This window comes from Bipolaris victoriae (assembly GCF_000527765.1).
Source record: "Bipolaris victoriae FI3 unplaced genomic scaffold scaffold_4, whole genome shotgun sequence".
Classification (NCBI taxonomy): domain Eukaryota; kingdom Fungi; phylum Ascomycota; class Dothideomycetes; order Pleosporales; family Pleosporaceae; genus Bipolaris; species Bipolaris victoriae.
Window position 1 is genome coordinate 123,056 of NW_014575388.1, and position 15,923 is coordinate 138,978.

At 48.0% G+C, this 15,923-nt stretch overlaps 9 protein-coding genes across 9 annotated transcripts; 1 reads left to right on the forward strand and 8 right to left on the reverse strand.

Annotated features, from left to right (window-relative positions):
• Positions 1–356: 356 nt before the first annotated feature.
• On the reverse strand, positions 357–1,704 carry COCVIDRAFT_22290 (hypothetical protein; the record flags this gene model as incomplete). The annotated part of the gene is made up of 4 exons (XM_014706181.1): positions 357–953; positions 1,002–1,110; positions 1,164–1,320; positions 1,377–1,704. The coding sequence occupies 4 exons, from the start codon at positions 1,702–1,704 to the stop codon at positions 357–359; spliced, it is 1,191 nt and encodes a 396-aa protein (XP_014561667.1).
• A 539-nt stretch (positions 1,705–2,243) lies between these two features.
• On the reverse strand, positions 2,244–3,365 carry COCVIDRAFT_11736 (hypothetical protein; the record flags this gene model as incomplete). The annotated part of the gene is made up of 1 exon (XM_014706147.1): positions 2,244–3,365. One exon carries the CDS (start codon positions 3,363–3,365, stop codon positions 2,244–2,246), a length of 1,122 nt encoding a protein of 373 aa, XP_014561633.1.
• Positions 3,366–3,944: 579 nt separating this feature from the next.
• On the reverse strand, positions 3,945–5,751 carry COCVIDRAFT_11737 (hypothetical protein; the record flags this gene model as incomplete). Its single annotated transcript, XM_014706148.1, has 5 exons — positions 3,945–4,089; positions 4,128–4,419; positions 4,460–5,241; positions 5,305–5,414; positions 5,467–5,751. 5 exons carry the CDS (start codon positions 5,749–5,751, stop codon positions 3,945–3,947), a joined length of 1,614 nt encoding a protein of 537 aa, XP_014561634.1.
• Positions 5,752–6,369: 618 nt separating this feature from the next.
• On the reverse strand, positions 6,370–6,558 carry COCVIDRAFT_86042 (hypothetical protein; the record flags this gene model as incomplete). Its single annotated transcript, XM_014706243.1, has 1 exon — positions 6,370–6,558. A coding segment is annotated over one exon (189 nt), but the record flags the coding sequence as incomplete, so codon positions are not given.
• Positions 6,559–6,585: 27 nt separating this feature from the next.
• COCVIDRAFT_85743 (hypothetical protein) lies at positions 6,586–6,816 on the reverse strand (the record flags this gene model as incomplete). The annotated part of the gene is made up of 1 exon (XM_014706244.1): positions 6,586–6,816. A coding segment is annotated over one exon (231 nt), but the record flags the coding sequence as incomplete, so codon positions are not given.
• Positions 6,817–7,390: 574 nt separating this feature from the next.
• Positions 7,391–9,626, reverse strand: COCVIDRAFT_85708 (hypothetical protein; the record flags this gene model as incomplete). Its single annotated transcript, XM_014706245.1, has 4 exons — positions 7,391–8,252; positions 8,307–9,066; positions 9,122–9,239; positions 9,291–9,626. 4 exons carry the CDS (start codon positions 9,624–9,626, stop codon positions 7,391–7,393), a joined length of 2,076 nt encoding a protein of 691 aa, XP_014561731.1.
• Positions 9,627–10,161: 535 nt separating this feature from the next.
• Positions 10,162–11,879, forward strand: COCVIDRAFT_85951 (hypothetical protein; the record flags this gene model as incomplete). Its single annotated transcript, XM_014706246.1, has 4 exons — positions 10,162–10,682; positions 10,736–11,432; positions 11,510–11,693; positions 11,782–11,879. 4 exons carry the CDS (start codon positions 10,162–10,164, stop codon positions 11,877–11,879), a joined length of 1,500 nt encoding a protein of 499 aa, XP_014561732.1.
• Positions 11,880–12,346: 467 nt separating this feature from the next.
• COCVIDRAFT_86046 (hypothetical protein) lies at positions 12,347–12,841 on the reverse strand (the record flags this gene model as incomplete). The annotated part of the gene is made up of 3 exons (XM_014706247.1): positions 12,347–12,498; positions 12,573–12,701; positions 12,769–12,841. The coding sequence occupies 3 exons, from the start codon at positions 12,839–12,841 to the stop codon at positions 12,347–12,349; spliced, it is 354 nt and encodes a 117-aa protein (XP_014561733.1).
• A 1,074-nt stretch (positions 12,842–13,915) lies between these two features.
• COCVIDRAFT_22296 (hypothetical protein) lies at positions 13,916–15,609 on the reverse strand (the record flags this gene model as incomplete). Its single annotated transcript, XM_014706182.1, has 4 exons — positions 13,916–14,298; positions 14,354–15,171; positions 15,229–15,411; positions 15,515–15,609. 4 exons carry the CDS (start codon positions 15,607–15,609, stop codon positions 13,916–13,918), a joined length of 1,479 nt encoding a protein of 492 aa, XP_014561668.1.
• Positions 15,610–15,923: the final 314 nt, after the last annotated feature.

Here is a 15,923-nt window from a genome sequence, read left to right on the forward strand (position 1 = left end):
ATCATCGGTATATTCAATCCTGGTGCGGCATTTTGGATTATGTGTTCCTTTGCTTAGACGAAATTAATTGCAGGGTGGGGTTGTTGGTACGAATATGTATGTGGGGTCACCCTATGGTCATTGGTTACTTAGCAAATAGTTCGACTATTACCCCGAATCTTCATGTGGGGTCACCCTACGCTCTGCTAGTAGTACTCGAGTATCCAGTTTCTGGAAATGGAAATTTCGGTGTTACTCTGCAACAAGAGAGGTAAAGCATAGACTTGAAAAAAATTAGGATAAGATAAACAGTTGGAGACCGCATGAGAACCAGCAAAGGGTTAGAAATACAAAAGATACAAATCCTAATCGTGGCTCTATACCACTTCGTGAAAGTAAGAGTCATCCCCCAGACTTATTACTTTTCCGTTCTTCCACTGCCCTGAAACTAGAGGTGGTCTCCCAGGCTTGCCATCACGAGGAAGCTCATTCAAAAACGCCCATCTCGTGCGCTCCTTGTAGCCCTGTATCTTCCAATCATTGACATCTTTTTCGGGAGACGTGGTCAGCAGAGGAAAGACATCAAACAGCGTATTGTCATGAGCTAGGCAAATCAATATGTCAGGGTTTGCGTCAAAGGCACGCAGATGATCTATGCTTTCTTGCGACTGTTGCGTGTCTGTGTAGGCAGATGTTTCGCTCTGTGTGACCTTGTAAAATGGACTACGTCTTGCATCATCGTCTTCTACCGTACCTTGTTCATTCCTCGTTGTAGAAGGGTGACAAGCTGTGAAAAAGGAACATGGACATGGTGCAGGGAGGGTGGAGTCCAGTTGCGCTTGCGGGATTATATCTGGGAGTGGGACAGCTGAAGATGGGCGGAAGGCTCCTACAAAATGACAGCAGTCGCCCCCCATGAATACGAATGTATTCGGTGTCGTTCGAGCAAGACCGCATACGTGTCCGATTGTGTGCTAAGAAATCAGCAGATGTACCAAATGAAAATGTCGTAATATACTTACGCCAGGAACGTCTAGAATGTAGAAAGAGCCGTCTCCAAAATAGTCGTGAGCTCGGAATTTGCCAATGCACAAATCATCTTTGAAACTTATTTCATCGATAAAGTGCCCGCTGTTACTTGCGTAAGCATTATCGAAACGGGAGTTGACGAAGGGCAAGCTTACGATGTGTCGCTCGACAACATGAACGCGTTAGGGTTGTCTGGGTATCCAGGTAAAAAGTTACTCTTAAATCCTAGTCCTACAACAATGTCGGTAAGTGGTGGGAATTTGGAAGCATCTCCGATATGATCCCAATGCCAGTGACTCCACACAATAGCATCTTTGTTGTCATTCAGTTAGCTGTACACAATAAATAAACGCTGTAGACAGACTGACCTAGACTCTTCAAGTCAAACCCTACCTCAGTGAGTATCTCGTCAACTCCCTTTTCGACTCTGAGAGATGGCACGTATGTTCCAATCATGTTCCGAGTATGTGGTGAGGCATTCCAGAAATCTTTCCTTCCCCCGCAGTCGAACAAGATCCGCCGTGATTTCGATTCATTCTCAATCAAGAAACACATGGTCTTGAAATTCAGTCTTTCGTGGCCTTTTATGACCGGTCGTACGAAAGCGGAAGCGTCACACACCATAGTGGTCGTTGTATCGATTGCACGAACACGAACAGTTGAATTAGAATCTGGGATGGTAATCGGGTAATCCATTTTTGTGCGATTGACTGAGGCAATTCCGAAGTCGAATGAAGGCAAGGTAATTGTAGAGATGCGGACGTTGGCACTGTACCTTTTAGTTCTCCGTCATTCATGATAGCCAAGAATCGCTCGGAACGGATCCCGGGACATATTGTGGGGAAGATATGTGGGGTCGTACAAATAAACTGCGTTTTTGGGCCAATTAGGGCATCTATCAAGCCTTGCCGTGAGTCTACTTCGCATGTCTTCACCCGAGACGCCGCCATTTGCTTATATGCTGAACACTAGTGGTGATGGCGGAAGAGGCTCCCAGCGAGGCTTCTTGGCGTTCAAAAGAAGCAGATGTACCGTTACCTATCCTTTGATCTGGGCCTCTTTGCCCACACGCGTGATCGTACAAGATCAAAACCTCGAGACAATTGGATAAGGGTGCTAATAAACGGCGCTGTGTGGTAAACAAGTTTTATTACATTTTGACATGCCAACTTGCCTCAAACAGAAATACGATAATGATTTGCGACAATCTAACAATTGCTACAACGTACACGAGATTAGGTCAGAGGTTTTCCACCGTTGCCTTTTTGGTTCATGTCCACAACGAGTTTCCCGCCCATTCCAGTACGGTGTTGATTGACAAGGTCATTCAAATCCTCTAGAGCATATAGTGTCGTGACAGCCTCAATTTTGTTCTTAGCAGCGAAATTAAGCATTTGCCTCAGCTGATGGTTTCGTCCCACCAAGCTTCCGATGACCTTGATGTCTCGAAATACCAGGTCTTTGGCACTGAATCTTAGCTCACCAGGGAAGCTCACTACCACCATAGTACCGTGGTTTCTCAGTAGCTGCATGCCATAAGCAAATGCTGCCTGAGACTCTGGTAGAAACACTACTGCTTCCACTCCACCATTCATAACATCTTGTACCACGTACTTTGCGTCATGTACAAGAGAGTCCACTAGCAGTGTACTCCCCGGAGTCGAAGGGCCCATCTGATCAACCAAGGTTTTTAACAGCTTCAGAGGCCCATCGCCTCTGTCTACAGCGACTGTCCGCTTTCCAAGATGAGCCGCAAACTGAACACCAAGATGACCAAGTCCACCACCCGCACCAATTATCGCGATGGTACTGGCCTCTTTAACACGCTCAAGCGCGGACCATATAGTTAGTCCGGCGCACATAAGAGGTGCTGCTTCTAAAGCCGTCATACCCTCCGGAATAGGTGCGACTTGCCGACTGTCAACTAAAGCGTACTCGCAGAATCCGCCGTCCATTGTGAGCCCAAGGTTTTTCGCTTCAGTGCAATATGGCGAGTAACCCTCAGGGTCGCCATGATCCAGTATGCATTCATTGCAGGTTCCGCATGGATGATACGCTCGGCCAGGAACTCCAACTTCGTCGCCAATTGCAATATTGAGATCTTTCGAAACATCTGAACCTGCGGCTACGACACGACCTGCAAATTCGTGGCATCCAATCCGTGGCAAATCTTGAGACATCTTGCCTTCAACCAATACTGCATCTGTGTGACAGTAAGAAGCGGCTAAGACTTTAATCAGTAGGTCATGGCCGGTTGGTTTTCCTGGGGTCGGGATTTCTCGGAATTGATACGGCTTTTGGAATTCCTCAATCACCGCCGCTCGCATTGTAGAAGGGATACTGTGCAGCGGTGCCATGTTACTTGATCGGTGGCTGTCGAGCAATAACACTGCAGTATATGTTTACGTCGTTCTGATATGACCGGATTCGTCAGCTTGTAGATGGTCGAATCCCCACACTGCCCCACAATGCTTGTTACGTAGCACATCTGGTCTTCCCCACTTACTCCGATGGGCCTCTTCTTTCCACCACAATTGCACCTACTCACGGAGTTCCACAAACGCTTAAAATCACGACGTGTTTGAATTGAAATTTCCAATTTGGCCGAGGTTTTGCAACCCATACCGTCGTGTCCAGCTGATAAGACTCAATGCGCACGAGAAGAGTGGAAACTGAGTAGAATACTCATCGTGAACAATATTTATTGCCTAGAATAAACTTCGCTCGGGGTTTGTGACTGCTTATGAAGTAGAGCAAAGCAGCGTTTGGTACACTTCTCATCGCTCCTAGCGGGAAGTCCATTCCTTGCCTCAATAGTGTTGCTAAACCTCGGCGCCAACTGGATATGCATACCAAGGCAGGGTGACATTTGATACCAACATTTGATGCCACTATTCAATGCCTGGACATTTGATTTTGTGCACAAAAGCCGTGTCTCATCTCCAGAAGTATCTCAAGGACATGGCTCTGTAGAGAAAAGTCCCTACATCTGCTTTGTCCAAATGGCCTAGCCTGGGAATGAGACTTCCAGAGTCCAGCTCGACTTTCCAGGTTGCAGTGAATTGGGTATTACTAATAGCGCTGCTCAATGAAAGCGTCAAGCTGGGATGTTCGCGCACATATCATGGTTTAATGGCGATGAAATACGTGTTTCACTCTCGCAAAGGCTACCCATCTCTCGCAATACGGTAGCGATTCGCGGAGTGATCCTCCAAACCCATGTATCGTCGTAGTAGGTAGCATAGTATTTTCCGATACCAGCAGCTAAAGAGATTGTCCCAGCTTCAATTATTTCAAGCTCGAGACAATGGTTACGTATGTGATTTAGGAGCAAGGCTTCCGACTGCTCCAACTCGATACGCTTTTTGACAAGCATTTCCATCCAATGCACCCATCGCATGAGAAAGAGACCTGATATTTAAATTAGAACAGCATGCAGTATGGAACGTACCAATGGTGAGACTCACAGCTGTTCCGGAAAGAATGGCAGTTTCGATGCTCCAAGTCAAAGCAGCTGTTTTTTTGGATAAATAATTACCACCAATCGTGCATGGTAACACCAACCCCTCCAATGTTTTATTGATAGCCTTGACCACGATCGCGTTCCGCTGTGGAGGGGTGGAGATGAAGTTATGCAGTGCTTGGGTGATGACTGGTGGGCTGGTTTGTAATAGTGCCACGCCCAGAATTCCAACGTCCGCAACTGCTCGAAGATGACATAGACGCAGAATCGAGCAGCAGTTGAATAACAACGGGCCCTCAGAATCCGTCCAAGGAACACACTGCGCATCTCGCGCTCTCAAAATATGCTCGTGACACCTACTCAGTGCTTCCGCGGCTCCGTCCAGGATCAAAGACTTCAGGTCTTGAGTCTGCTCAAATGGTGGCGAAGCACTGATGGGCAGTAATATTTGCGATTTATGCCACAGGTGGATAGAAATACCATACATGATCACCACCGCAGCAAAAGGAGACCAGAATATGTGTGGTCCATTCTTCCAAAGATCATTTGGAGCGCCACCCATCAACTGCGTCACACCAACTTTGAGGCTTACCTGCCTGGTATACAACGAGAGTGAAATCCTTTCCTTCCAAAGCTCTTCGGTTGGCGCATTCCAGAGGTTGTCATGACATGGTAACTCGATATCGCCATCCTGGAAGGCTGAAAGAGCAGGCGTAGCTCCATATGCAGCGGTCAACAAATTACTTAGTATGAATATGGAGTGCAAGAGCCTACTTAAGTAAATATAACTCTTGCTTGGTAAGATAAGGGCATATTGAAATATCTATCCGTACCTCTTCGTAAGTTCAAACTGACACCATGAATGCCAGTCAGAGTAGGGGGATGTCCGGTGTTTATCGAAGTGCGGATCGGCCCGAACGTCGGACATTCTGTCCCAATAGGCCTGCTTTCATTGTCAGTGGTATTGAAACCTGCATGGGACAGTGAATACTCACGTTTACTAAAAATCCAAATTCCTTTAGTGCATCTGTGACGACATAAGGGTTTCCACAGAACGCCCTAAACCAAATGAGGGGTAGCTTCGTTTGCAGTAGCCATATGGGATGTGCGTGAGATGTTCGCTTAGTCTGTTCTGAAGGTGGCATGATGTATTCATATCGATCCAGTCTGTGACAATCGAGGGAGCCTTGCTCGTCCGCTTGCACAAGCTCCTCAACTTGGGCAGAAAGCATAGTTGCCACGTCTTGCTCAGGTCCCATGAGTGCCCCGATAGCACACATTATTAAAAGAAGGGAAAAAGGAGTCTTATCTCAGTCCAATGTCGAAATGTGTATGAAAGGCAGATGTACGCAAAATGAATCAAAAAATGTTCGCATATACCGACTCAACGCAGAAGGGGTGGGAAATTTACAAGAGTGGCTCCCATTATCCCTGCAGCGAGTTCGTACCGTATACAGTAGATTAGTCCGATGCGTGTCATTTATTTGTGGACAATGTGATTTGCAATGAGGAGCTTTGGTTATGCTGGGAAGGCCTCTGAATGTATCGTTTGGGGATGGACGATTCAGCGCATTGGTGCACCTTTGCTCATCCTGAATAGTGTATGGCGGTGTCAGTCCCTCGCCGAACATATCAGCATGGATTGGGTTGCTGTTATCTTGAATGCACGAATGGAGGGACAGCAAATCTCCAGAAGTAGGAGAACAATCCGCTTCTACGAGTAGCATCAGATCAAGCGGAAAGCTGGTGAAGGGCTCAGTGAAGTCAAAATGGCTTGTCCTCCCATCTACCGAACAAACATCATTGACAGACGCTGTTCCACGGCCTTCAAGAGGCAGCGCAGTGTGTTTTGGAGACGCAAATTTGAAGGGAATCAAGTGAATATCATGTGTTTGTTCCAAGTAAAGGGGTATATCGCTAGTTGAGGCGTACGTCGATGTTTGGTCGACTGGAAGGGAAGCGCAGGACGTTACCGACGTCGTTGAGCTAGCCCTGTCTGATGGAACGACGGCTATGTAGTCATTTGGCACAGACTCGTTGGCATCAGTCTCGTCATGCGCATCTGTTGGGCCTTCACATGCCGCCATAGTTACTAGTGGCTCCTCAATCACTGACGAGGCTATGGAATGACTGCGATCATTAACGGAGGGTTGCGGGCGGGTGACGGGGTTGTGGAGAGTTTTCTCATGACGAACGACGAGATCTTTTCGCGCATAACGGCGATGGCAGAATTTGCACTTGAATGGCTTTTCGTTGGTGTGACTGCGTTGATGGCGGATACAGTGCTCGCTCCTCTTATACGCTTTCCCACAAGTATCGCAAACATATCCCCGCTTCTCGCGCATGCCCTTGTTCGAGACGATGGTCATCACTTTTCCTGACTGTGTGTATCACGGCTTAGCTGCAGCATAGATCCGACGGTTGTTGCTCGAAGGTGTGAGGTGGAATGTACCAGAGGGAAACCTGAGAACGGAAAGCGTCCATCCGGCGATCCCATGGTTGCCAGCCCCATCCCCGCGTTTGTTCGCTCGCATGACTCCGATGCCAGTGTCTTGGTGCGATGTTAGTTCCGTGATTAATGCGCCGCGGTAATCATCACCTTCTGGAGCAGACGTTCCTGGGCCTCCAGCCTTCTCGTTATTTTGTAAGGAAAGAAGGCGTGTTCATCCATATGTCGAAGATATTTTTCCAATTATCAGATATCACACGCTCGTCAGTAATGCCAATCATCTCTGCTCATGATAGGGAAATCCAGTTACTGTTTCACGACCTTGCGAATGTCTGTAGCCCACTACCTATCCTGCATCCTAGCTTACTCTATTCATTCCGGTTGTTGAACAAGTGGTCCCATTCGGCCGTAAGTTACACGACCTTGACGGTCGGTTTGATTGCCGCTGTTCTCGCTTTGGCGATGTGGTGCTACTTCTGACAGCACCCTTTTGTCCCACTCTGATCTCCGCCAAACGCCATTTTGCTCAACTTGTCCACCAGCGCACCTCCCTGCTTCACGCCACTTGGTACACTGCAGTAACTCGGCGGCACATCGAGACACGGATTTCTTGTGAAAAAATTCCTCGGCCGCAGCAACAACGTCATTGGCTCTGCAGGCATCACAGGAAAGTCCTCAGGCGAAGGGAAATGCGTGATACCAAAGGTATGCCACAACACGACATCAGTGTTGGTGATATCGACGGTAGGATTGGCCGCGATCCACTGTGGAATTCCCTGAGAGACTTCGCCGGAGGTTTGTGGAACATGGCGTCCTGCCGGATGCAGCTGTCCATCATCGTATTTGGTGACGTGCACGGCGTGTCGTGCGAAGCCGGCACGCTTCCAGACGAGACCGCCTGGCTTCGGAAGCAGCTCGGGGACTTCGCGGCTAACAAGCTTATAGGAAACGGGCTTCTTAGAATAGGGATTGATCTTGCTCTCATTGCACATCTCCCATGTGCGACTTGTAGCGCCATTGTAGTCAGTGGCGGCCTGCTCAGGCGTTGCTAGCTTCGTCTTAAGCGCGTAGAAAGCATTGCCGTACTTGTTTTCTTGAGAGCCAACTTCGCCAGAGCCACGCGCAGCGTCGACCATGTAGACAGTGTTGTTAGGGCCATCAATATTAGGGTCGATACGCATACAAAAGAGATGCTGATGGTTGTGCGCGTTAACGCCTGGATAGACTTGTGTGCCCCAGCCATGGAGATCTTCGTCTTCGTTACAGGGGAATGTGTTCAAAATGCCAGTGAGTTTGATTTCCAGCTGAATGGTACCGTCTTGATGTAGGATCCTAAAGATGTCAACAGAAGTCTACTTCCAGCCTCAGGACTAAGATCTAACTCACCAGTACACGCAGTACTCGTAATTTGCGGCTGTAAAGATGTGAGAAAGAACTAGCTTGCGGGCACGCGTCACTATGACGGATTCGTCGCGGAAGTCGGTGTGTTTGAAGAGAATGCCTGCATCTTCTTCGTGGATACAGATGGCATTCTTGATAGTGCTAGCAGTACCAGCTTTGTTCACAAACGCTGCGTCCATATAATGGATGGCTCCCTTACAGTCGCAGCCAAGGCTGAGAGAATTTGTCATATATCCCCCACCATATTCTCCCAAGTCGAAGGCGTGTTTTCGTTGATGAGGATGCTCTGGATTTCCGTACGGAACCACCATTTCAGCGAGAGATAATCTCCAGAAAGTATCGCGTTCAGTACCCTGGTCATTGAACGTGATATTTGAGAGAACAAGGCCTTCGCGGTAATTGAAGCCTACATGTAGTTTCCAGTTCTGCCAGCTAATAACTCTGCCATCGAGTGAAAATGAGACGCCCTCAGGCTGTGTGATGTTGATCGGCTTCAAGTCTGTACGGAAGCCACCTTCTTTCTCAATTGCCGCAGCATGGTAGTTGTTTGGTGGGGCCTTATTCAATGGCCGGCGAATAGGTGGAACGTCTATATGTATAATCTCCTGCGTGTCGGCATTATAAATTGGTGTGAAATCCAACGGATAGGTGTATTGACTGTCGTCTGAGTGTGGACGATAGTACATCAAAGCTTGTTGAAGTCGGATGTTCGAACCGAATCGTTCGTCATAGCCGATAGTCCAAGCTGGTAATCATTAGCAATTCGGATCAGCAAGAGACGTGCAGCACGGAGTACTCACGGTCGCAATAAACCTTATGCATGTCCTCTGGTGGGATACCAATGATACCACATTGCTCAATGACTTTTGGATCCTTCCGGATAACCGACTCAACCATCTGAAGATCCTCCATAGTAATCTAATCACGGTCAGTGCCGCCGATGAAAACGTTTCTCGATAGGGTTCTAACCAAAGGCTGAACACCCGGCGTCTCTTCCCATTTGAGTATCTTGCCATCTGTCAGGTCTACGAGACCATCAAACACCTTGCTGCCCTTCCCGATGCAAACAACGTCCGCAACTCTGTTCGGGCGAGGAGTGTGCTCCGGGTCTTTGACCCACTTCAGCATGACCGCCTTGGGTGGCTCATACAGGGTAATTGCATTGAAGGCAATATGGCTGTGCTCTCTCTTGATAATGGCAACGGCATACTCAATTTCCGTCTCGATCAAAGGATTAAGCGGATGTGGAGCACGGCCAATGCCCGTCACGTGGCTCGCTGCCTGCTTTAGACGATCCAGAGCCATGGCGTGTGCGTTGTGGTTGATCGAATTGGTCCGCTTATATTTCTCCAGAGATGGACAGAATAGAAGAATTGAAGTAGGATCCGGCAGGACAAAGCAAGTGCAGAACAAGCGTCTCATCCATCCTCTTATGTATAGCCAGCTCTTGTGGATCGGCCTACAACCGCTCCAGAGCTCACTGCACGCTAAGACGATTCGCGCATGGCACAACCATCTAATCTAGAAGAAAGTCAACATATGGCGCATATGTGTAGCCCTGATGACTAAGCCCTGATTGCTGCAGTCCTAGCATGCGGCATACGCTAGTATTCCAAACTCGCGCCGATTAAGCTTGGACCATTCCGTTTCAGGCACATATAGCCTGGCTATTCCTGTTTAGGCAGTTTTAGTCAGGACCTGCCTAACATCATCTTGCAGGCTTGGCTGTGCGGTGTAACATGGGCGAATTAGACCTATGAGACCAGATATCATATTTGAATTCCCATCCATGGCGACTTAATTCAGGCGTCAAGAAGAACTGTATGAAAATTACATCAACATGGCGGCATCAACATTGACTATCCGAGGTCCGGAAGGCAAACAAGTCTCAGTTTCTACAGGTCTTTTCATTGATAATACATTCATTCCATCCCTCGAAGGCCATACACTCGACATCAAGAACGCGTATTCCAGAGAAACTATTGGTGTTATCTCAGGAGCTACACCAGCAGATGTTGACGCTGCGGTCGCCTCGTCCTACCGCGCATATCAGGGAATATGGAGGCAGACTGCAGCAGCGAAGAGAAGACAGCTTCTACTGAAACTTGCTGATTTGATCGAACGTGATCTCGAAATCTTTGGCATCCTTGAAGGCAACGATGTCGGAGCACTACTAGCGACAACAAGTGGTCAGCTCGGGCCAATGGCTTGCGAATGGATCAGGCATTTCGCTGGCTGGGCTGATAAGATAGACGGACGAAGTGCAGATTGGGATCAAGGGGGAGAAAGGGGGGGCTTCTCGTATACGCGCCGAGAACCCTACGGAGTTACAGCAGCTATCGTGCCTTGGAACACTCCCCTGTAAGTTGATGTGCAGTATCTTCCAAAATTCTACGAGATATTGATGATTGTAGGATGCTCACTTGTTGGAAGATTGCTCCTTGCATAGCAGCTGGGAACACGCTAATCATTAAACCGCCTGAGCTGGCACCCCTATCAGCTCTGCATCTGGCCAAGCTGATTGCCGAAGCTGGATTCCCACCCGGTGTCATCAACATCATACCAGGTCTTGGGTCCACGGCCGGCTCTGCTTTGGCCCACCACATGAAAATTCGCAAGATCGCTTTCACTGGCTCTACCCTTACCGGACGCGCCATCTTGAAAGCCTCAGCAGAGAGCAACCTTAAAAAAGTGTCTCTCGAGCTCGGAGGAAAGAGCCCAACAATCATATTCGACGATGCTAACTTTGAAGAGGCTGTGACATGGGCTGCAATTGCAATCACTGCGGGCGAGGGCGAAATTTGCGCCGCTGGATCCCGAATTTACGTCCAGGACACCGTCTATGAGAAATTTCTGAAGGCTTTCTCTGAACGATGCAAGAGTGCTGCGCCTGGTGATCCCATGGCTCCGGAAACTAACAAAGGACCTCTTATTAGCGACCAGCAGCGGGAGAAAGTCTCATCATATATCGAAAGCGCGAAGGCGAACGGTACGCCATTGTTGCATGGCGGTAAGCGAATCGGAAATAGTAATGCCATCGAAAATACAGCCTTCTTCGATGTGCCTGAAGATTCGCCTATTATGAGAGAAGAAATCTTCGGACCAGTAGCGGTAAGTACCTTTTTTTTTGAGAAGGCGAAGAAGATGTGTGCATTGTGCGCTGACACATAATGCTTTCCACTTTACAGTCCATCGCCAAATTCCATAACGAAGAAGATGTCATTCAAAAAGCCAACAATTCCGAGTACGGCTTGTCCGCCGCTGTTTTCACAAGGGATCTTGCCCGTGCGCATCGAGTTGCGGACCGCCTCGAGAGCGGCCAGGTTACCGTCAATGCGTGGGGCATGTTGGCTGCTAACATGCCGTTCGGAGGTATGTTTATTTTGTCGCTTAGAAGCAGCGCTTTATTTATTTTTTTCGTTTTTGGAGCTGGAATTATTGCTGACATTGATAAAAACAGGACATAAACAAAGTGGCTTTGGCAGAGATGGCGGTTTGGAAGCTTTCGAGGATTGGACTACAGTCAAGGCAGTTAAAATTGTTGTGCCGCGTTTGTAGCACGACGGAACATGTATTCTCTATGGTTGCTATAATGAAGCCTTGAAATGAATTTGAAGTGTTTATGTTTGAAAGTGACATCTTCACTCAGGTTGCTGTTGCTTATCTACCATAGCCGCTCACTTGAAGTAAGTGCCCGCCGTAGTAGACTATGCACTCTTTTAGCAGAATTTGCTTAGCGAGGTATGCTATTTTGTTGAGTTCTTGCAATCTACTTGTTCACACTGGATAACGAGTTAGAACGCATACTTGAGCCGCGACGTCTATACGAGATAATCCCATAGCAGCTTGCAATTTGGTCAACGTGAATGCTCGGAAAACGGGGCAAAAAATCATGACAAATATAAGTAGCTACTCGAGAGAAAGCTCTTCAAAGGTAGGATATTTAATTGCTACAAGAAAGATAACAGATTGAAGATTGGGCCAAACGTAGACGTCGCCGCTCGCAATCACAGCTGCTCCAAAAATCACAACTTTCCCTTAGGCCGTGCCGCACACTTGAAACATACCCCGTAATCGTCAGAAGAGAACAAAACCTTGCTGCCGCGATGAATAAAAAAGCTATCTCCAGGGCCCAATTTCTTCTCCGTCCCGGTCTCGTCTTTCAGCGTAACGGTGCCTTGACAGTGTTAGATTCTGCAGTATTGATCACGAATATTTGGAAAAAGAGTTCCAAAAGAGTTGATCACATACCTTCGTACACAACGCCACTCTCGTCATAGCCATGTACACCAGGACCAATTGGCGGGCCCTTCTCAATGCGGAACCAGATCCCAGCTAATGGGTCTTGAGTCGTCTCTCCCTTTGAATTGAATATATCATCTGGCAAATTCAAAAATCAATATCCATCTTCAGCAGTATCTGAAATAAAAAGAAGACGGGGACTAACCGAAGAAAACATATTTGTCCACTTGGTCAGTGAGCTTGTACCTTTCAGCCGCAGACTTGGATTCGACCGGCATATTCGCAACTCTTGCAATCTCCAACAAACCGATTGGTTATCTCGTTCAAACCTGGACTGAGAAAAAGGTACATAGATGGCAAAGATATCGCTCCTTTAAGCGCACAAAGTGACCTTCCATTCCGTGAACGGGAGGCCCAACTAGACCAAACGTGGTACCTGCTGGCTAAATCTTCCCAAAGAGGTAACGCAAGACTTTTTCTGGCCGATTTGCCGACATTTGCGGGGTTGCTGGCCAATCGGTATACCAGATGACAATGACATACTTTATCTATGTACAAGTCCAGGATACCATGTAAATGACCATGCGGGGTTCCATCGACGAACTATGCTGGATTTAGATCTTTTGCTAGTGATGTCTTAAGCCATGACATGACACAACACATCTTTGAACCTCAACTGCATACAATAGCCGATTTTATCTTGGAAAGATAGTGGCACGTACACGCTGATAAGGTCGATTCTAAAAAGAGTTCTGTTCCGAGTGATATGATAAGGAACCGCGTATCGACGTTACAAAAATCATGTTGATAAGATGTTTTTCTTTCTGGAAGTCAACGCCGGCTGTACCGGTGTTGCCACGTAACAGCATTACTTTCCATTTATCTAAAGGAACTTCGTTCAACGGCTAAGCCCCTCGTGACACAGAAACCATGCGCTATCACTTCGTGTTCTCCAAGCTGTCCCCGCATGGTATGCGTGTTCTCCTAATTTCAATATCCGGGATCTAAGCGTACGTCGGCGATTTATTCTGACAGGGTTCCGTACTAGTACAATGCATTGCACGGTGACTTTGCACCGTGGCTTCGCCGCTTATAGGGTTAAGAGTATAATCGCGGACTTTTCTATTACGAGGTCGGATGAGGGTAGATACAATGACCACGCGATCTACGCGAGTAATTCCAATTGTGACAGTAATTGAGCACTAAGCTTAAATGTTCGTCAATGTAACTTCTTTTCTTATTCCAGTTGTAACCATTGCGGAAGAAAGTATGAACAGTTGTCCATGACCCAATCTATGAATATTATACTATGTAGTATCCAAAGGCTTTTAATGTCTCGATTTACTTCCAGGCTAGAGCTTAGCATCCACACCCCCATTCTCCTGTTCAAGCGCCAACTTGGTGATCACAGCTGCCCTCGCACCTTGCTCAATAGCACCATCGATAAAACCTCTCCAGCCCTGAGCCCAGTCCGCGCTCGCCATGAACACACGGCCATGGGGCTCCTGAAGCGCCTTTAGATGTTTCGTCGCCCAACCAGGACCAGCAGCGAACCACGCGCCTTTGGCATATGGATCGTTCGACCACGTGTGCGACACGTATCCCCGCACATTGCCATTAGGCTGCAGTTTTTTGAATTCAGAAATGATCTCATCGCTATTTGTGGGGTCTTGAAGTTTTCCGTTTTGGCCAAACATTAGAACATATGTGCCCGGTCGGTTTGCTGATGGTGTGCCTTACGTTCGTTAGTTACAAAGCAATTCGGGTTCGTGCTGGAGAAATATACATACCATCGTGATCCTTGATTCCGAAAAGGAAACTACTGTCTTTAGAATCGGAAGTGTTTGTGAACCAATTTCCTTGCACCTCATCCAGTGAGACGACATACTTCTCGCCAGTGTTGATATGGCCGTCTTGAACTGCATTTTGCTTCGCAGGTGCTAGTGGAGGCTCAAACGTAATGTCGCCCAAGCAGTTGAGTGGAATGGTGCAAACAACCCGTTTCGCGCTGTAAGCAGATCCATCCGCACAAGAAACGACGACCTTTTTCGAGTCTTTGGTCTGCTTGATGGAATTGACCGCCTTGTTGAAAACCCTGTCGCCTTGATACTCTGCTAATATGTGACGGCACATGTTTGTCGTACCTCCGCCACCTAGTTTAAAGCAACCAACTGCATCGTACATTGTTGGGAGGCTATAGCCACCAGCAGCATACCATCGCAACGCATCTGTCCACGCTAGGTCTTGAGCATTGCAACTGCCGAAGGAGTTTGTATGGGGAACAAAAAGATCTTTGTCAGATTGCGGCAAGTCTAGCTGGTTGAGTCGGTCTTGACAGCTTAGGTGGTCGTGTTTATGCCATGGCTGAGGTCGCAAAGGTTCGTGTGGGTAAGGCATCACCTGGCGTGGAGTCAAGCCGTCGATGCTGAAGAATTGCTCGGCGATTTTCGCGAGCTTCGCGTTGTATCCAGCGACGTCGTCTATTTTTTGCACGCTTGATCCTTCTGGCTTATATAACACGTATTCCATGTGTGTTGTTCCAGCTGAGGTCTTAATGTGCTTCTCCAGGCCGTGTCGATGCATTTCAGCGTAGAAATGGGGTTGATGCCTGACAAGATTCATTAGCTTAGCGTCACACGTTATCTTCTCAAGGGCATGTAGTTACCAATGCACATATGTGCCCCCCATTTCAAGGTCTTCTCCCCATTCCTTCGCTGTCCATGTGCGGCCTCCAATGCGATCGCGAGCTTCCAGAAGCAGTACTTTCAGGTCACGGTTCAAGGACAGGTTACGAGCAGCAACAAGACCACAGAATCCACCTCCGATCACAATGGCATCGTAGTTGTCCCTGTAGAAGCGGTCAGCGGTTGAACTACATAAGGTACGTCTCAACACCATCTTTCACCAAAGCAGTCCTCGCAGAAAGTGGGCTGTTTACAACATTCATTTACCTTGGATTAGATGTGCTTGAAACAACAGCATCAGTTCTCAGACCCTTCGATATCCCCGACTTGTCGTACTTGTGGCCTTCTTTCGTGTGCGACATGATTCTAATTGCGAGAAACGTAGTAGTATAACGATCAAAGCTGTGGTCACTGGTGGAACCATCTTGCCCCAAGTTATATCGGCTCGTAAACGTTCCCCATGCAACCAAGAAGGTAATACGAGCCGCATCGGCCACAGACCCCCTGCCATGACTTGTAACCCATGAACCCGCAGACGCCACCTCCCCCACTGCTCAGCCAACCCCAATGCAGTAATTGCATCCGGGGCCCGTGCGCGATCACCTGCCTGTCATCCCCCACATTTCCCCAGATTCGCACGCGCGGCAACAGTGATTGTCGGAATCGAGTGGATCCA